General features: G+C 36.4%; 1 protein-coding gene across 4 annotated transcripts in view; it reads right to left on the bottom strand.

The window, feature by feature from the left end:
- Nucleotides 1-11,484, bottom strand: part of LOC106871609 (stabilin-2) — a 108,381-nt gene extending 96,897 nt beyond the window's left edge. The window contains exons 1-2 of one of the 4 annotated variants that reach the window (XM_089364469.1): nucleotides 10,023-11,484; nucleotides 2,669-3,066 (exon numbers count right to left, since the gene is read on the bottom strand). In XM_089364469.1, the coding sequence (XP_089220595.1) occupies nucleotides 2,669-3,002 (334 nt within the window). In that variant the 5' untranslated portion in view covers nucleotides 3,003-3,066; nucleotides 10,023-11,484. Of the gene's footprint in view, nucleotides 1-2,668; nucleotides 3,067-6,475; nucleotides 6,809-10,022 lie in introns of those variants that run through there. The other 3 variants (XM_089364491.1, XM_089364502.1, XM_089364480.1) reach the window with 3 other exon arrangements.
- Between the last annotated feature and the right edge of the window lie 10,631 nt (nucleotides 11,485-22,115).

Here is a 22,115-nt window from a genome sequence, read left to right as displayed (position 1 = left end):
CAGGATTGTATCGATGCAGAGGAAAATACATTAGGGTGGTAAGTAAAAAAAATAGCGTGAAACCATTGTTGAAACATGTGAAGAAGTCCGGCGTCATCAAGATAACTGTGTAAAGAAATAAAAACTTAAAGAGGAAAAGAACACAAAAAAAAAGAAACGGCATGGAAGGAGAAAAATGCACGGTCAGTTTTCAAGACATACGAACGCCAGAAGACCGGTGGCTATGGATGAGGAGGAGTGACCTGAAGATAGAAACAGAAGCACTTATATGTGCAGCACAAGAACAAGCGTTAAGGACTAACTGTGTGAAGTGCAGAATCGATAACACTACCGACAGCGACAAATGCAGAACGTGTGGTAAGAGAGGTGAAACGGTATGGCACATCGTTAGCGAATACCCGAAATTGGCACAACGCGATTACAAACGATGATTTTGACAACGTGACAAGAATGATCCATTGGGAACTCTGTGGAAATCACGGCCTACAAAGAGCAAAGACGTGGTATGAGAAAACCCTAGAAGAAATCATCGAGAATGAAGATTGCAAAATCCTGTTGGATACAATGATTCAGTGTGACCACTTGACCAGACATCGCAAATCGGATTTTGTTGTGGTGAATAAAAAAGAAAGAACTTGCATGATAATCGACATAGTATGCCCCATTGACAACAGGGTCAAAGAGAAAGAAGAGGAAAAACTGAACGACTACGACGATTTGAAGTGAGAAACACGAAAGTTATGGTCAATGGGGAGAGTAGACGTGATACCAATAGTAATTGGTGCACTTGGAAGTATCAGCACTCAGCTGCCAACATGGCCCAAAAAGATTGGTACAAATGTAAAGATAGAACACCTACAAAAATCAGCATTGCTTGAAACTACAAAAAATCTTCTCAGAGTCCTTGAAGCATAACCAGTAAACAAGCGTCACCTTTATCTGCTCGCTGTGTACGACTGACACTTTCCATCATACCCAGCAAAATAAGCTGAGAGTTTTCATCAAATAATAATGGTGATGATGATGATGATTTCAAATTTTGGCACAAGGCCAGTAATTTCAGGGAGGAGTAAGTCGATTGCATCGACCCCAATACTCAACTGGTACTTATTTTATCGACCCCCAAAAGGATGAAAGGCAGAGTTGATCTTGGCGGAATTTGAACTCAGAACGTAAAGGCGGACGAAATGCCGCTAAGCCTTTTGTCCGGCATGCTAACGATTCTACCAGTTTGCCGCCCTAGTAGTAATAATAATAATAAAAACAATAACAATAATAATATTAATAATAATAATAATAATATCATCATTGTGATGGCTGGGAGATCGACTGACAGAATCGGAGCACCAAGCAAAATGTTCTCCAGTATTCGGATTCAGCTTTTTACATTCTGAGTCTAAATCCAGGTAAAGTCAACTTTGCATTTCATCCCGCCAGAGTCAAGAAAGTAAAATTCTAGTTTTGTAGTGGAATCGATCATCTCGACTACTCCCCCCACCCCGCCATCAAAATTGATGGGTTTGTGCCTAAATCAAAAACCATTAAGCTAGTAAATCTATATATTGGTTTCAAATTTTGGCACAAGGCCAACAGTTTAGGGGTCGTGGGAAGTCGATCACATCGATCCCTGTACTCAACTGCTGTTTATTTTATCCGCTCCAGAAGGAATGAAAGGCAAAAGTCAACCCCGGTAATATTTGAATTCAGAACATTAAAACGGAAATGTCGCTAAGCATTTTGCGCGGCATGCTAACGATTCTGCCAGCTAACCGCCTTAGCTAATACCTATGTTAAACACACGCATAAAATGAACAATTACATATACATATATATATATATATATATATATATATATATATATATATATATATATATATATATATATATATATATATATATATATATATATATATATATATATATATATATATATATATATATATATATATATATATATATATATATATATATATATATATAGTGAGAATTTACAAATAAAAACAAAAGCCGAAGACGGGTGTGTAAACAACAAACATGTATTAGTTTAACGCTCAGGAAGTCTTTTACGTTTCGAGTCAACGCTCTTCGTATGTGGTAAATAGCTTGCTTACCAACCACATGGTTCCGGGTTCATTCCCATTGCATGGCACCTTGGGCAAGTGTCTTCTACTATAGCCTCGGGCCGACCAAAGCCTTGTGAGTGGATTTGGTAGACGGAAACTGAAAGGAGCTCGTCGCATATATGTATGTGTGTGTGTATATGTTTGTGTGTCTGTGTTAGTCCCCCCAACATCACCTGACAACTGATGGTGGCGTGTTTACGCCCCCGTAACTTAGCGATTCGGCAAATGGGGCCGATAGAATAAGTACCAGGCTTCCAAAGAATAAGTCTTGGGGTCGATTTGCTCGACTAAAAGGTGGTACTCCAGCATGGCTGAAGTCAAATGACTGAAACAAGTAAAAGAGATAAAAGAGATAAAGATATATATATATATATATATATATATATATATATATATATATATATATATATATATATATATATAACCGCAGCTCTGAGCTGAAACTACAACAGAAAATATATATATATATATATATATATATATATATATATATATATATATATATATATATATATATATATATATATATATATATATGGACTCACCTAAGCAGCTGTCTCCCCAAAATCCAGGACAGCACACACGTGTGGTAACATTACGTTTGCACGTCCATTGGCAGCCCTGAAATTCAGTTCCAGAATCAAAGTACGTGCATGTCTCTTTCGAAGATGGCACAGGTTGATATTTTCCACATGCTTCAGAAAGTGCTGTGTCACAAGAAAAGCACTTCGTTGTCGTCTCAGTCACATAAGTATGTTTACAGAAATTTTGCTTTGAGTTACTTTGCGAAGTTACAGTCGTCCAAAATAATCCAAATATCAAATTAGTGATCGCGATAAAAAGAAAAGTATTTTGAGCAGTTGTTAGTGAGTGTGACATTTTTTTTTTAATAAAAATCCGGGATATTTCCTATATCAGCTCCAACAAAATGATGGCAAGGTCCCTAAAAATAAATAAATAAATATTTATATATATGAAGGTTTAAAAGAAAATTGGTCAAAAAAATTCTACTACAAGTAATTTTCATTCAACAATATATATTTTTGATTGTAAGTTGCTTTTCTATAAACTTTCTCGATACGTTATGGCGTCAGTAAAAAAATGCGTCGATTTTCACTTAGATTTGTTACGCAAAATTCTCTTGCGATTCATTACGTTACTATTATTTCTGCTTTTTTGTGGGGGGGGGGGGGGGTCAGAAATTTATTTCTACAAACTACCCCAACTCACACTCCTAATTATGTATATAAACAGTCATCACTCTCTGTCTCTCTCTCTCTCTCTCTCTCTCTCTCTCTCTCTCTCCCTTCACAGATTTTGCTATATTTATAATTACTGTTGTTCTTCAAATCTTTGACCTTCCCACCTCTTATCGTTTGACTCATCGTTTTTCTTAATTTTTTTCTTCCTTAATTTTCTTCCTAAATTAATAATTCATCTCTCTCTCCTTCACACTCTCTTCTCTCTCTCTCTCTCTCTCTCTCTCTCTCTCTCTCTCTCTCTCTCTCTCTCTCTCTCTCTCTCTCACCTCCCACAATTTACTTCTGGTTTATTTTGTCAACTATTTTCACTAATATAAATCTAATCAAATCTATTTATAGCAATCCGATAGGACCGATGTGGAATTTAAAAAATGGTAATTCCTGCTTGGAAAGAAACGATTTTAAAAACTTTTTTTTTTTTATGTCCAATATCAAACGTTTTCATCTTGCCGATGGGAATCTAGTTGCATGTATTAAGCAATAAAAGAAGCTAACAATACAAACAAAATGGCGCCTATAAGTTAAGGATTTAAAAATTTAGCAAACTTTATTCTTTAAGATCTGAAGAGGGTGTTCTGAAATATATTTCGTGGGAGGAGAATAAAATGTATTTCAGAGATGTATCTGCTTGGGAAATGATTTCTCTGAGACCGTATAGTGAAACAATTACAGTGTTGAAATCACTACACACCATCCATTAAAAGATAAAAACTGTTAACTGCACTTAAACATTTATTATTTTTCTTCGTACAAACTGACACAGTTCCACTGCAGCTGTATGAAATGCTTACATATATTTTTTTCTGAGAATATGGTTTATACGATGAACTCTATAAGTAATTTCATAAAATAATCGTTGTACCATGTGGCTCTTGGCAGGATAAGGAGGCGATTAAAAATCTCGAACAAATGTTGGAGCAAACTTACAATTTTTGTATGACGAATTCTAACACAAGAGCACTAAGAGAGCGCAAACCTCCGCCAAGAGAGCACCAACGTCTTCTCAACGATTAGTCAGAGATGATTGTTAAAATGAGAATATCTGAAATAAACTGGACTGCTCTCACAAACGAGAATACTAAAAATGAACCAGACCGCTATCAAAAATTAAGTAAAGAAAAAAAAACAGAAAAAATAATCCAGAATCCTTGTCCGGTACCGGATCGATCCCAAAATCTAATCAGTCCGGGCCAACCACGAGGCCAAATATCCCTGAAAGTTTCATCCGAATCCATCCCGCGGTTCTTCAGATATTTTGTCTACGGACTAACAAACACTACTGAAAACAATACCTCCGCCTTCGCTAAGGCGGAGGTAATAAGAATTTTTATTTTTAATGAAGGCAAGCATACGCAATGTAATAGGTCATACAACATATATTTAAATAAAATCACGTCTTTAATAACTCGTTAGTGTTAATCATAATTTTTCTCAAAGACAAAGGTGACCAATCCGAAATAGAAATTGATTAAAAATTCAATGAAGCTACGTAGTTGGCCACTGATTCACCCTGTCTGAAAACCTTTAAAAGAAAATATGTAACTATTATTGCTTTTTAAATTATATGTTTGAGTATACAATCTTTACACGTACACTGTTTAGTTCATAGACTTGCAGCTCTTTCAATGCTCGACAAAACTTAAATATAAAATAATTAGCGAAAATAAAACCCTGATATTGTATTACAAATTATTAGTTTTCTGTCGTAGGGTCTGTTTAATCTTTCTTGGATCTACTAAACGCAAAATATTTCTTTTTCGATTTTCCAGTAATAATTTATCTTTTTGATGGTCATTTCAATAGGGTGTTAAATAAATTTAACAGCATGGAAGACACATATCAGGCATTCAAAAACGCACAAAATGTGTTTACTAAAAGGACAATGATAACAATATATGCTCCGGCATATTAATAAATGATGAGATGCCGGAGCGGACTTCATCTCCGGTATCCAAAACTGAGTTTTATTATGACAAACCAACTAATTGTCACATATTATATATATATATATATCTATATATATATCTATATATATAAAAATGAGAATGTGTGTGTGTGTGTCTGTCTGTCTGTCTGTCTGTCTGTCTGTCTGTCTGTCTGTCTGTCTGTCTGTCTGTGTGAATCCCTAAAACTCGAGAACTACGCAACCAATTTCATTCAAATTTTACACATGCCTTACTTAGGGTTCCAGTTGTGTTTTAGTCAAAAAAAATTTTAACTTCTTCCAGAGTTCGAGCCCACAGCAACATAATATCTCCTCCACTATTTAAGTATTACGTGTCAAAAGTGAAACAAAAACACTCATGTCAAATACTTTCACTTTAAAAATGAAACTATTCTACTAACTGAAACAATCACATTTCGATACTGTAATGACAGATACTTTCAGAGAGAGAGAGAAAGAGAGAAAGAGAGAGAGAGAGAGAGAGAGAGATGTATATGTATACATATAGATGTATATGTACACGTTATTCCACTAACTGAAACAATCACATTTCGATACTTTCAGAGAGAGAGAAAGAGAGAAAGAGAGAAAGAGAGAGAAAGAGAGAAAGAGAGAGAAAGAGAGAAAGAGAGAGAAAGAGAGAAAGAGAGAGAAAGAGAGAGAAAGAGAGAAAGAGAGAGAAAGAGAGAAAGAGAGAGAAAGAGAGAAAGAGAGAGAAAGAGATGTATATGTACACGTATATGCATAGATATATATATATATATAGATATAGATCTATATGCATACATGTATATGTATACACATGTGTAGATGTATATATATATAGATGTACATGTAATATGTACACATATATACATATATATACATGCATACACATATCTATACATATATACACCTATCACACACAAACACATGCACACAAGCACACACATTAGTCATTTGTTTTCTTATCCAAAACTACGTCAAAAGTACTGAACGGATCTTTATGAAATTTGGAAATTATATTCTATGTATAACGGCCATAACTCCCATGAAAATTCATATATTTTTGATGTTGATGAAATTTTAACCCGAACATAACAGATGAGCATTATTTGTAATTCAACGGTACAACAGTGTAAGACTACCCTTTCAGATATACTTACATTGTGATTTCTGCAATGTGGTGCATAAATTGTCAAGTAAATGAGACGCATCTTTGCCTCCACTGATTCACTTGCAAAGTGTTGAGTAAAATTATTTCGTTGCAGACATCCTTTGGGTCTTTTTATTATCACTACGACACACATAGTCCCCAGTTGGTAACATTGATTTCAAGGCCCTCCTAGATGAGAGACTGGCATTCCACTTAATGTCTATGTTCCATGCTGGCATGGATTGGAGAGTTATTAATGTAGAAATATGGTATCGTAGCTACTAACAGTTGAGGGTTGCGTAGTCTAGACGGCGTTTTTAGATTTCATTATTCTCTTTAACCCGTGTGTGTGTTCGTGTGTGTTCGTACGTGTGTTTTTCCGTGTGTGTATGTATGTTTGCGTGTTTGCGTGCGTTCGTGCGTGTGTATGCGTGTGTGTGTGTGTATGCTTGTGTGTGCTTGTCTATGTGTATGTGTGTGCGTGTGCGTGTTCGTACATGTGTTTCTGCGTGTGTGTGTACGTGTGTGTGCGTACGTTCGTGTGTGCGTATGCGTGTGCGCGTGTGTCTTCGTGCGTGTGTTTCTGTGTGTGTGGGTATGTGTGCGTGGGTATGTGTGCGTGTGTATGTGTGTGCGTGTGTGTGTGTGCGTGTGTGTGTTTGCGCACGTTCGTGCGTGTGTTTGCGTGTGTGTGCGTGAGTATGTGCGTGCGTGCGTGCGTGCGTATGTGTGTGTGTGTTTGTTTATGTGTGTGCGTGTGAGTGCGTTTTGTGTGTGCGTGTGAGTGCGTTTTGTGTGTGCGTGTGTGTGTTTTGTGTGTATGCGTGTGTTTGTATGTGCGTGTGTGTGTGTGTGTTTGCGTGCGCTCGTGCGTGTGTATGCGTGTCTGCATGTGTGTGTGTGTGATTGTGTGTGTTTGTGTGTGTATGCGTGTGCGTGTGTGTGTATGTGTGTGCGTGTGTGCGTTCGTGTCTGTTCGTGTGTGTGTGTCTGCGTGTGCATGTGTGTGTGTGTATGTGTGTGCGTTTGTGTGTTTGCGTGCGTTTGTACGTATGTATGCGTGTGGGTGTGCACGTGTGTTTGTGTGTGCTTGTGTATGTGTGCGTGGGGGGGTGCGTGTGTGTGCGCGCGCTTGTGTGTGTGTGCGTGAGTTGCAGAATATTGAAATTTATTTTACGTAGTTCAAGGTTTATCTGATATAGAACTCAATAAGTCGGGTGGAGTCGGTAGATGTGTTAATTATATCTAAGTTGACAGTCTACCCTGATAATCACCCCGGGGTTATTAATACTTCAGGCCAAAGCAAAGCTGGGGGTAAAGTGGCAACTTGCGATATTATGAACGCAGATACATATAATATACATATGTAATATATGATAACCATACACATATGCGCAGGAGTGGCTGTGTGGTAAGTAGATTGCTTACCAACCACATGGTTCTGGGTTCAGTCCCACTGCGTGGCACCTTGGGCAAGTGTCTTCTACTATAGCCTCAGGCCGGCCAAAGCCTTGTGAGTGGATTTGGTAGACGGAAACTGAAAGAAGCCCGTCGTATATATGTATATATATATATGTGTGTGTGTTTGTCCCCCCAACATCGCTTGACAACCGATGCTGATGTGTTTACGTCCCCGTAACTTAGCAGTTCGGCAAAAGAGCCCGATAGAATAAGTACTAGGCTTACAAAGAATAAGTCCTGGGGGTAGATTTGCTCGACTAAAGGCGGTGCTCCAGCACGGCCGCAGTCAAATGACAGAAACAAGTAAAAGAGTAATATACATGTGGAGGCACATGGTTCATTGTCTTGAACGTCGGGCTCACAATATGTGGGGGGGCGTGCGCGTGTGTGTACATATACATTAGGTTGGTGCATAATTATTGCAGCTTTTTCAATAAATTTTATTCAGCAAAGCACCAAGCAGAAATTGAAGTAGATGGTGAATATGCTCCGGAATAATCCTTTAAGAATGTTTTTGTTAAATGTTCATGTTTTTGTTGCATGAAATTTTTTTGAAAAAGAAAAGCCGCAATAATAATGGATAATCTTTTAGCTCTTTACTAAATTGATATATATATATATATATATATATATATATAATAATAATTTTCCCAGAGGATGTAGCAACCGTTACCAATATAGCATAAGAACTTACCTTAGGAGATCATTAATTAGATTCCTTAAGGGTCGTTCTCACAGTTTATATTTATATCATAAGGTTTTTAAACTTTTAAATTTTCATATTCAAAAGAGACAGAGACTTCAAATTCGATATATCGATTTATTCACCACTCTATGTTAACATTTCTGTGCCAAACTTATCCAGTGACTGGTCCATTGGATTTAGACGTTTGGCACTTCTTCAGGAGTGGTTACCTTTCGAACAAAACACGAAAAAACACATACATAACTATTATTAGGTCTTTAGGATATCGTTAGCTTTCATCTTTTCTGAAGAAGTGCCAAACGTCTAAATCCAATGGACCAGTCACTGGATAAGTTTGGCACAGAAATGTTAACATAGAGTGGTGAATAAATCGATATATCGAATTTGAAGTCTCTGTCTCTTTTGAATATGAAAATTTAAAAGTTTAAAAACTTTATGATATATATATATATATATATATATATATATATATATATATATATATATATATATATATATATATATATATATATATATATATATATATATATATACATACATACACACAGAAAGGTTTGGTAACACAAACTGGAAAATAGAACTCAAAACATGAGTGTGTGTGTGTGCGTGTGTATTATATCAACGGCAGAAGTTACGAAGTGACACAAGGGCTTAGAGTTTCGTGTATTGTCACTGCCAATACACACTGTCCCATCCCTAGTTTAGATTTAAATCTTCAAAATTTTTCTCTTTGCAGTTTTTGTTTGCTCCAGTGACTCTTTTTTTGGGGGGGGGGAGAAGGTTTTTTGCCCAGTTAAAAAATTATAAATAATATAGATCGACTTCTGTACTGGTGTATGTGGATAGATAGATAGATAGATAGAAAGATAGATAGATAGATAGATAGATAGATAGATAGATAGATAGATAGATGGATAGATAGATAGATAGATAGATAGATAGATAGATAGATGTGTGTGTGTGTGTGTGTGTGTGTGTGTGTGTGTGTGTGTGTGTGTGTAAAGTGATTAGAGCATCCCCGAATATATTTGTTCCGATTTTCTAAACAATCCCACGGAAACCAACATTGCTCTTCGTCCTATCGAGGTCGATAAAGCCCCATACAGCCTGCTTCTCTCTCTTCTCTCTTCTTCTCTCTCTTCTCTCTTCTTCTCTCTCTCTTCTCTCTTCTTCTCTCTCTTCTCTCTTCTTCTCTCTCTTCTCTCTTCTTCTCTCTCTTCCTCTCTTCTTCTCTCTCTTCCTCTCTCTCTCTCTCTTCCTCTCTCTCTCTCTCCCTTTCATCCTCTCTCTCTCTCTCTCTCTCTCTCTCTCTCATATTATTCTTTACTCCTCTCCTGTGCCTGTTTTATGTGTACATCAAATCAATCGTTTGGCATAAATCGATACTTACAAATTCCAATCTAATGACGTCTTCAAGTTCAATTGAATAGAAACAATTCACAAAGTTTAGGTTGCTGTCCTTTCTTTCTTTCGCCTGGTTTTTCTCTAATATTATTGATGTAGTGGTGAAAGTAGCTGTAGTCGTTGTTATTCAGCCCCTGGTCAGCCTTGATCCAGCAAATCTATGGTCAAAGACTCCCCAGTCGTGACCATCCCATCTTGATTTTCAGATATAGTATATCCAGGACTACATTGGAAGATCTGATGTCTATTTCTAGCAGGTCAAAGCACCACATAGAAGTCCTGTCATTCAGAAACGTTAAATATATCTTTGCGTCAAGTTCAGAAACACTATAGAGATCCTTACAAGAATAAAGATATTTATTCTGTTAATGAAGATATTCCTTTTGATTTTGGTATTTTGAAATTATTTAGAAAAACTTCGAAGAATTTTCTTCGTTAGATAATCATTCTCTTTTGAAATTTCTACATATTATAACTGACGATTCTTTTTCGATTTATTTTCTCATATTGGCATCGTTTTTAAGATATTTTTCTCTTTCTTTTATATTCCAATTGTTTAATTAAAAAATAAATTCTCTCAACTCCAAAATGATGGAATAAATGAAAAACAGAATTAAGTTTCAAACTGTATGAGGCGACCTGAGTGTTGACAGGACGAGTTTTTTGTTGTCCACTGGAAGTCATTGAAGCACTTACTCATATTACTTTATAAATGTGACTCTGAGGGCGGAAGTTTCACTTGTTGAACGTATAATATAATAAAAATTAAAATAATGTGCTTATGCGCGCGTGTGTGTGTGTGTGTGTGTGTGTGTGTGTGTGTGTGTGTGTGTGTGTGTGTGTGTGACACAGAGAGAGTGTGTACTTATATGTTTGTGAGTAGTTCTATGAATATGTATGCTTGTGCCTGCGTCAGAGTATTTGAGTACGTCTATACCCGTGTGAGAGCAAGCATTCGTAAAAACGCATAAGCATTTGTATGTGTGCGTATGACTGTATGTGTGTATGTGAGTGTGTGTGTGTGTGTGTGTGTGTGTGTGTGTGTGTGTGTGTGTGTGTGTGTGTGTGTGTGTGTGTGCAAGTCCTTGAAGGTGTGTCTATGTGCAATTGTGTGTGCATGAGTTTACGTGCATGCATGTATGTGTGTAAGCATATATGTATGTATGTATGTATGTATGTATGTATGTGTGTATGTATGCAGGTATGTACATGCATGTGCGTGTGTACTGCGCATGCGCAAATATCTTCTTGGTCAGTAAGCTACAACACTTGATTTTTCTCTTGTATGTCGTATATTTTAGACGTGTGAATATGTGTATGAATGTGTATGTGTAGTAGTAGTAGTAGTAGTAGTAGTAGTAGTAGTAGTAGTAGTAGTAGTAGTAGTAGTAGAATAAGAAATAGAAAGTCTTTGGTACAGTATTATATTGTGAGAAAAATAAATAGAAATGGCGTTTCTGATAATTTTCCCACTTTAATAATTAGATTTTTATAAATTAGGTGTAAACACCTAATATCTTATAAACACCTAATTGGTAAAGTGGAATAACTATCAGAAAAACCATTTCTATTCCGTTTTTTTTTTCAAAGATGTATGTGTGTGTGTGCGCGCGTGCGCGTGTGTGTGTGTGAATTATTCGAATTTTATAGTATCAAGTATCCATCACAGTTGGCCTTACCAATCGGTTTCGCGCAAACAATACGATTGAGTGTTAGGCAACAAAACAATTCTATAAATACGCTCATCAGAGGTAGCCGACATGGACGTGAATATGGCAATTGCTTGCTTGCCATGTTCCCTTCCATGTCGGCTACCTCTGACGAGCGTAGTTATAGAATTGTAAGACCAACTGTGATGGCTACTTAATACTATAAAAATCGGATAATATATCCACTCTACTAACAGTTATACGAGTGCATCTTCTCCCTCAAATATGGTCTTTTAGACGACTCCAACATATGTGTGTGTCTGTATGTATGTATATATATATATATATATATATATATATATATATATATATATATATATATATAAAGGGACAACAAAACATCCAGACAGACGATACAAGGAAAAGAAGGACGGGTCATTCGGAGTTTTCTATCCTCAGTCGAGTTCCAGATTATCTTTGCAAGTTCGGCTGGTTATACTCGAGATTGCTCCAATCTGGCCAGCCCCAAGGAAGAAATAAGCCAAGAGCATTGGATTCCTTGGAAGAAAGCACCGAATGTATACGAAATACACAAATACAAATGCAATTAACAGGACATAACAACAGGTGTCTTTCGACTAAGGACGAATTAAATTAAGCTGGCGTGTGTGGAAGTAAGGCCTTACGGCAGGGACATAAGATTTAACAAGCACAGGGAGGAATATAGATGTTGCACGAATGGTAGTCGAACCAAGAATGAAAGGTCAGGCCTGGCCGAACACAAGTAACGTGGGGAGAGAAGAGAGAGAGGTAGAGGCAGAGGGATAGATGAATTAAGGAGGGGCGAGAAAAAGTGAGAGGCGGAACTCGACTGAGGATAAAAATCTCCGAATGACCCGTCCTTGGTTTCTTTGTATCGTCTGTTTGGACGTTTTGTTGTCCCTTTTTGTATCACCTAACTGTCTGGATGTTTTGCGTTCTTGTCCCATTTTTGTATTAGATATATATATATATATATATATATATATATATATATATATATATATATATGTTTGAGTCGTCCAAGAGACCATAGTATACATGTGTGTGTGTGTGTGTGTGTGTTGTAGTAGTAGTAGTAGTAGTAGTAGTAGTAGTAGTAGTAGTCTGTCACCACATCAAAGTGGCAGCTGAGTATTACTACTAATTTAACCCCAGGCAGATTCTCCACCAGCTGGTTATCGGTGCGACACTCTGCACCCTGTATATTCTTGTGACATTTGGACCTCTATTTATTAATGAAAACGAGTAAACAAAATTTTTATTTGTCATTTCTTGACGAAAAAAAACATGGCTTCCGTGTCGTCACATATATACACATACAGAATACATACACATATAATGAATGTCATGGCGTGTGAATCAACACAAACACATGTCCGCTATCTCTGACATATACACACACATTTCTCTCAGAAGAAAAAACGCCGACTTTTTGACATACACAATATTATTATTTTTTTTTTTTTTGTATAATTAACATTTTTTACTTCCAGTTTTCCCTGTTATTATTTAAGATAACATGACCAGGGGACCGTGAAGTCTTGTATAAAACAAATGGAGAATAGGACCTTTTATTTTGAAAAGAAAGAAAAAGAGAAACCAAAAATAAAAAATATATAATAAATAAATAAATAACAAAGAGAAGGGAGAGAAAAGAAGGAATAAAAAATAAGTAAATAGAATAAAATAAAATAGAGTACATACTACTACACATTCACTCGTCAATCATTCATAAAATCTTGATGCAGTTATACAAGAAGTAACATTAGAGGACTACCATGCGTTTGCAGACTCATGGTAGAGCCTCCACTTTTTATAAAATTCTTCTTGTTAACTTTCATTGTATGATTTGGGATTTTTTTTTTTTTTTCAATTAGATATCTGTCGTGCACAAAGTATCTAAAATGTTTGAAATTGAGAGTGGTTTTTGACACTTTTCTTTTATATATTAAAAATTTTGCTAATAAGTCAAAGATGCCATCAGTATATGTGTTTTTTCTCAACCCGAGCAGAATGAACTGTGGGTCAAGTTTCATGTTCCGAACATGTATGCACTTTTCATACAGCAAATCTAAGAAGCGTTGCCAGAAGACCTGTACACACTCACAATACCAGGAAAGGAATGATTTTTGGCATGATTGTATTTCTGCCTTTGACAAGTTTACAACTAAGACAGAGCCTAATTCATCTGATGAATTCATAACAGAACCAATTTAATTTAATAAACACTTAAGTGTCGGTAAAGAGGCAATCTTTTTCCCTGTGTGGTTTGAGAGAGGTGTTAGCTAGATTCGTGACTTTATCAATTTAGATGGATCTTACCACACCCTGGAAGAATTCCACAATTTTTAAAACCTAGATACAAATTTTCTCCAGTATAATGGGCTTATCAGGGCCATTAAAAGCTACCAAACAAAGTGAAAAACAAGCAGACCTACTGCTTTTCAACATTTAGAGGATAATACAGCTATCCGAAAGCTCATGTCCGTTAAGAAAGAAGCCAAACGATACGACTATGTTTTAAACAATGTTGATGCTTGTTTAATATTCAAACACAAATGGGAAGAGTGTATACTTGCTGAAATGAAATGGGAAAAAATATTTTTTACCACCTATAAAGACAACAACAGATACTAAACTACGATGGTTCCAGTTCAGAATTGTACACAATATTCTAGCAACTAATTCTCTACTATTCAAGATTAAATTGGCCGAAAGCAACCTGTGCACTTTTTGTCAACGTGAGATGGAGACGTACACGATATTTTAACCATTTAGAAATATTTTTAACTGAATGTGATTTCAAAAATGTAAATTGTTTGTACTGTAAGTATTTATATTTTAGCTTTCTTTAAACAGACAATATTTTAATGTTTGTTTTTTTATTATTTTCAAGTTGTTAATTTCCGTAAAAGATTTTATTTATTTAATTTTGTTTTAAAGTGAAAGAGAGGAGAAAGCGAAAGATGAACGTACGTGTATATGAAATGGACGTGTGTGTGAAAGAGAGAGAGAAAAAAGAGACAGGGGGAAAGAGAGAGAGAGAGAAAAAAAGAGAGAGAGAGAAAAGAGAGAGAGAGAGAAAAAGAGAGAGAGAGAGAAAAAGAGAGAGAGAGAAAAAGAGAGAGAGAGAAAAAGAGAGAGAGAGAAAAAGAGAGAGAGAGAAAAAGAGAGAGAGAGAAAAAGAGAGAGAGAGAAAAAGAGAGAGAGAGAGTGAAGAGGTGCGTTGTCATGTATACGTACATACATCAACACATATGCGTACATCTTTTTTTGTATGTACGTGTGCATGTGTGCGTGTGTGAGAGAGGGAGAGAGTGAACGTGTGTGTTCTCATGTATGTGTAAGTGGCACTCTCTCTCTCTCACACACACACGTCCATTTCATATACACGTTCATACATCTTTCGCTTTCTCCTCTCACTTTAAAACAAAAGTAATTAAATAAAAAATTGAACGGAAATTAAGAAACAAAACCAGCTGATCCGGATGACAGTTCTGAGAGTCAAAGCGAAAGATCACCCCAAGAGAATACCATCTTCTTTTTTTTTTCTTTTTTTTCTATAATTTTAGCTGAGAGCTGCGGCCATGCTGATGCACCGCCGTTACCATTACAAAAGTTTTTCAAGTGCATTCAATGTATCTCAGCTCCAAAGATTTGACTGCTATTTCTAGCATGCCCTGCTACCACGTAAGAGCTATTTGCGATAAAGGACTTGAAATACCTGTTACGTGGTCGCAGGGCGTACAAGAAACAGCAGTCAAATCTTTCCTTTTCCGAGGAAAGGAACCGTTTATGCGTGATTTCGATATCACATTCGTTGAAAGCATGCGAAATAACCTGGAAAAGAAAAAAATACACGAAACAGAACTCCATTGCTGGGAAACTTAGACTTTCCAGGTGACCCAACGGGTCACAGATAGTCTCGTATATATATATATATATATATATATATATATATATATATAAAAGAAATTTGAAAAGGAATATATATATATATATATATATATATATATATATATATATATATATATATATATATATATATATATATATAAAAGAAATTTGAAAAGGAATATATATATATACGCGCGCATATATATAGGGAAAGTACGAAGAAAAAAAAAAGCGAAAATGCACATTGGATATCAAAAAAATAAAGGCTTTTTTTATGAAAAGTAACGATAAATATAGACAATTAGATGAACTGAAGTAGAATTAAGAGGAACAAAAGTCATTATTTTAAATTGTTAACGAGATTCAAAGTCCTACCGGTATCGTCAAACGCTGTTCACTGGCTTTGAATGAGTAGTAACTATACAAAACATTAAAGTTAGTCGCCACATCAAAGTACATATATATATATATATATATATATATATATATATATATATATATATATATATATATATATATTCAAGTATGAATTAAAAGCAGCGCTAGCGTTGCAAACATTATCGAACACACATCCTCAATGCAGAAACGTAGTTGTTTGCCGGCAAGCTGGAAATTTGGTGCGGTTGAGATGACTCCAGCAAAACGCCAAGTGTTAAATACCTGAAAGTCATAGACGGGGGAGACAACTCACCCCCAAATCCCAATCAGGAGCAGTGGACATCGATGTTTCGCCACTGCACTCCTATATCTATGTAATTCAAAATATAAAGAATAATAAACCGTAAAATAAATTTTTATTTTTCAAAATGAAACAAAACTAACAGTAAGATGGAAAATAATGTTTATTTTTCTATACTTCCACTTCATTTATATTTGCAAAGTATATATTAATATATTCTTTTCTACTCTAGGCACAAGGCCCGAAATTTTGGGGGTGGAGAGGGCCAGTCGATTAGATCCGCCCCCCCCCCCCCCCCAGTACGCAACTGGTACGTATAGTGGCGCAGGCATGACTGTTTAGAGGCGCAAGTGTGGCTATGTGCAGTGGGATTGAAGCCGAAACTATATGGTTCCGGGTTCGTTTCGGCTGCATGGAAACTTAGGAAAGTCTCTTCTACTGCAGCCTCAGGCCGACCAAACCTTTTGAGTGGATTTGGGAAGCTGAAACTGAAAGAAGCCCGTCGTGTGTGTATGTGTGTGTGTGTGTGTGTGTGTGTGTGTGTGTGTGTGTGTGTGTGTGTGTGTGTGTCTGTCTGTCTGTCTGTCTGTCTGTCTGTCTGTCTGTGTCCTCCACCACCCCTTGACAATCGGTGTTGGTTTATTTACGTCCGCGTAATTTAGTGATTCCGCAAAAAAAGACCGATAGAATAAGTACCAATCTTAAAAAAAAATTATAAATTCTGGGATCGATTCATTCGACTAGAAATTCTTCAAGGCGGTGCCCCAGTTCGGTCGCAGTCTATTGACTGAAACAAGTAAAAACAAGTTTAATTCCTTTAGCTCTGGAGAGTTTGCTGCTCTTTTATAAAGTACAAATACACTCGACACAAGAATAGGGTTTTAATGTCAAGGAAAGTACTTGCACTCATACACCTCTACTCTAACTTCCCACCAAGGTGGAGTCTGTGTTTTCGTAGAATTACTCCTCTCTCTCTCTCTCTCTCTCTCTCTCTCTCTCTCTCTCTCTCTCTCTCTCTCTCTCTCTCTCTTCCTCCCTCCTTCTCTCTCACCAAGACCCCAGCTACAAAGACCTCTAACGACTTCTGGAAAAAAGTCTCGCTCCCTAATTCCTTCAAGTGCCTTTACCGCTCTCTTCACTCGCCCATTCATCAGCATATCTCTCATTACCTTCCGGTTGATATTATGGCCATCATTCCACTTTCGGTTGATAATATGGCCATCCATCCACTTAAAATTCCCTCCTTTTGAAACCATTATATTTGTTGGTGTTTCAACGCTCACAATCCTTGCTTTTTTACTCCAACAACACATCCGTTTGGTGAAGAAACATGAAATTCACAGTTATAAGCAGTTTTATATAAGTTTATCTTGTAGCGAAACCCTGGCTGAGATTTGAACCATAGCTCTCAGATTATTCCCTGTCTAAAACACAAGCTAACGTATTTCCAGGTAAACGATAGCGTCACTATAAAGCCTATGGGAATATGACTAGACCAATCAACACAGGCTGACTCGTCATGATTGAGGGGACATAATTTCCAAGGAAGTAAGCAAGTTTTCTCGCCAAACAATTTGATCGAAGATTGTATAAGGATAGTTAACAGCTATGAAAAGGACAGTCAAATTTAACCAAACTTGAGAATCACTAAACCATGTAGGGGAATTTATGTTGCTTGTCTTAACTGGTGGTTCTCCCTCCCCCTTTCTAAGTAATATGTTTATGTCGTCGTCGACAAAAGGCACTAATTATATTAGTGATATATATATATATATATAAGGATGAGTGTGTGTGCGCGCGCGAGTGTATGTAGTACGTGTGCATCTCTACAGTTTTCAACCAATTTTCATTAAACTTTACACACACATTACTTATGTACCAAGGATGGTCATGCACTATAGTACTTTTCCCAGATCTCCTGCGTAAAGCGAGAAACCTAGGAAAACGGTGTTTTACAAGGGGTTTTCTTTAAAAACTTCAGCAGTTTTCAACCGATTCTCTCCCTTTTCTCTCTCTCTGTTTATTTCTCTCTTCTCTCTCTTTTTCTCTTGCTTACACATATTCTCTCTCACCCTCTGTAATAGATCCTCTCTTTTAGTCTGTCTGTTTCTTTAACACACACACACACACTCTCTCTCTCTCTCTCTCTCTCTCTCTTTAACTCACTCACACACTAACTTCTGTCTACAAATTGCTTTCCGTGTATTTCAATTAGTCATGCGTAAAAATCTCTGTTGTTACGGTTTTTGTGCGTTCTCCCTGAAAAATAAGTTAGGTATTTTTTATTTTTGTTCACCCAGTGTATTTAAATTCAGTTTTGTCACATCTGCCTAAAAATTGACTTCAGTGTATTTCAATTTTGTCGTGCGTAAATATTTTTGTCTTTACGGTATTTGTACGTTCTCCCTACAACATTATTTATTTAAAATTTTTTGCACTCCGTCTATTTAAATACACTATTTACATTTCTCTCTCTCTATCGAAAAACGCTGTGCGTGCGGTCGTACATGCATATGTATAACTGGTATGGGCCACTTACAGCCGATAAGCCTTTATTACAAACTAATGAGATTTCAACCACGCCACTGAGCGGTCATGCGTTAGAAAAAGTTATCCTAAAGCAGCTCAAGTTTTTTCACTCAAGCCATTTTCTTCTGGAGCTTTATACGCTCAAACATGGTTTGTAAGTTCTGTCTACAAATTGACTTCCTTGTCTATAAATATAAAATTCTTTGTCTGTCTGTCTGTCTGTCTGTTTCATATGCATTCTCAAACGGCTCGACCAAATCAAATCAAATTTTACAAGGTAATAGTATCAGACCTCGTGAGTGTCAACAAGTATTTTTTTTTTTTTTTCATTTGGATTAAAACAATATAACATTGGCTCTGGTTCGGTATTACGTGTCAAAAGTGAAAGAATTATCAAAAGTGAAAGAATTATCAAAAGTGAAAGAATTATCAAAAGTGAAAGAATAAGATCTATATTATAATGTGATATAATATTGTTTCACTTTTATTCTTTCACTTTTCATTCTAATGTGATAACACTAAGATCATCTTATTTCTATTGAATTCGAAACAAATGAATAATTTACATCCTAATGTGAACAACATTATGTATCAGCAATTTTCCATCTTTACGGCCACGACAGCGAAACGCTGTCAGTGTATGTGTTGACTGACATAACAAACGGCTGGAGGTGAAACTTTTGACAAAGAGCAATGAGGTGGCAGGTCCAAGATATATAAAAATACACATTTACCGTTCAATTACCAGTTAATAATTATCGGAGCAGTTGCAAGGTTGCAAGGTATTTACAATTACAAGTTAGCAGTTCATACAAGTGCTTCTATTTCGGGATCCATTTTCCAACCGCTGAAACCTTTCCAATCCTTTTCAGTTGGCGTAGAACAGTTGTATGGGCTACACTAAACTGTTCTGCAAGTTCTCTACAAGTAGCGGTTGAATTTTCTGTGACAACAGCTTCCAACTATTCGGAATCAAGTTGTTTTGAACGACCTTCTTTCGGCTCGTCTTTCAAACTCAAATTCCCACTTCTGAAGCGAGAAAAACCATCTCCTGCAATTTATTTCACTCACAACATAATCCCCATAAACTCTCTGATGAGACTTTGCTGCTGCGCTTGCATTCACACCTTTATGAAGCTCATAGAGTAAGACATGTCTAATGTGATGTTTAGATGGGGCGAACAAGGGAGCAAATAGAGCAGAAGATTATGTCTATCAAACAGATAATAATTCATGAGGTGAATGCTGAACAGAAGGAATCCAAACAATAACAAATCTATTCATTCTTAATACATTCTTAATAGATTCGAACAGGAATATTTGATCACTGTTTTTTATCACTAGAAAACGCTTCCTCCAATTTAGATGAGTCACACAGTGAGGTCGAAACACTGTGGTGTCTCATAACCCTTTTACACCAATGATTCGCATGTATTATGAATACACGTCATCTACAGTAAGTGGATTTTCTCCAATGACATAACAGTGATCAGATGTTAACGTTGGAAACTGTCAGAAAGCATTACAAATGGATACATTATTGTTATTTTAAGAAAGTTTATTTTTGTAAACAAACCTCGTGGGTTTCTCTCCACAAGTACTGCATAATTCAGATTATGAAAAACGAAAACAAAAGTGTACCACGTGAGATTGAAATTCAATTGAAAATTGAAGATTGGGTGATCAGGGGAAACATGTCTTTAGAGGAGACAGATTAGCAAATTGTGTTGAAGGTCAAGTTTAATGCACAGTATTGAGATATCAAGTGAGATAGTGATAAAACAATGATTAGATGATGATAAGAAGGGAAAAATCGTGTCTTTCGAATTGATACTGGCTTTCGTAATAAGAACAATATCTAGTGGGATTGGAGAGACAAAGGAGCGGTCAGATACTAAAGTGAAAGTAATCTTAGTGTGGTGGTAGGGAGGCGGTTATATATCTTCTTAGACTGTTCTCAAGTCAGACAGGTTGCGTGCGTAGACAACAATGACTACCCTAACGTTTGAATTTCCATGTATCATCAAATAATTCGTTTGCTGATTTCTATAAACTAGAACCTATAGTCTTCCTAGATCTATCGGTCCGGCGCAGTAGCTTTATCTGAAGAGACACGCATTAACTTCAAAACACTGCGTATCTCAAAGTCCTTTCACACCAGTGAATTGCGTATGTTATGAACATACACCGTCTAAAGCGATGAGATGTTTAGTGACGAAACACACACACACACACACACACACACAACAGAGCTGTGCTTCTCTGTCCATTATCCCGGCGTCTCTCCGTCAATCCTTATTTCAATGATTTCGTGAAACAAGATATTTTCTAGAACTTGGAAAACGTTTTGTTATGACGTCATTCCAACTGACTTTTTAACACGAGGAAGTTTTTTTTTTTTTGCTTCTTTTTTTTTTTTTTTGATTTTCTTTATAAGTACGAGGTCAATAGTTTCCGAATAATTTGCTTCAGGAAACGAATTTTAAAAAAAAACACCGAGTTTATTCAATTTATTCATTAATTCATATACATAAGGAAATTGATGCTTTTACTTAATTTTTTTTTTTTAAAAAGGTCAAAACATTCTTTATCGTGAGTAAAAATAATTCACTGAAATTTATCATTTACCACTCTGTTTATGTATGAGGAAGTTTTGGCTTCGATATTTTACTGAAATGTGACAGAATCGTTAGCAGGTTAGGGAAAATGCTCAGCGACATTTCTTCCAGCTCTTTACGCCGAGGTCAACTTTGCTTTTCATTCTCTCGAATCGATGAAATAATTACCATTTGAGCCCTGGAGTTAATGTAATCGACTTGCCCCTCTCCCTCAAAATTCCTGATATTCTGCCAAAATTAGGAAGAACATTTATGAAAAACATATTAATGCGTTTCATTTGTGTGTGTGTGTGTGTGTGTGTGTGTGTGTGTGTGTGTGTGTGTGTGTGTGCATGTGTGTGTGTGTGTATGGAGAGAGAGAGAGAATGAGTGAGTGAAGATGTGTGTTGTCATGTATGTATTTTTTTCATGCATGTGTAAGTGGTACTCTCTCTCTCTCTCTCTCTCTCAAACAGTAACACACATTATCTTTCATATAATACACGAAGTTTACCTAAACTTTCAATGGTATAACAATATATTATATTATATTTATTATCATCATCATCGTTTAACGTCTGCTTTCCATGCTGGCATGGGTTGGACGTTTTGACTGAGGACTGGCAAGCCAGTAAGCTGCACCAGGCTCCAATCTGTCCTGGCAAAGTTTCTACAGCTGGGTGCCC

Source organism: Octopus bimaculoides, chromosome 1, assembly GCF_046866305.1.
Source record: "Octopus bimaculoides isolate indiv1 chromosome 1, ASM4686630v1, whole genome shotgun sequence".
Lineage (NCBI taxonomy): Eukaryota > Metazoa > Mollusca > Cephalopoda > Octopoda > Octopodidae > Octopus > Octopus bimaculoides.
This window is presented reverse-complemented; position numbering and strand designations above follow the sequence as displayed.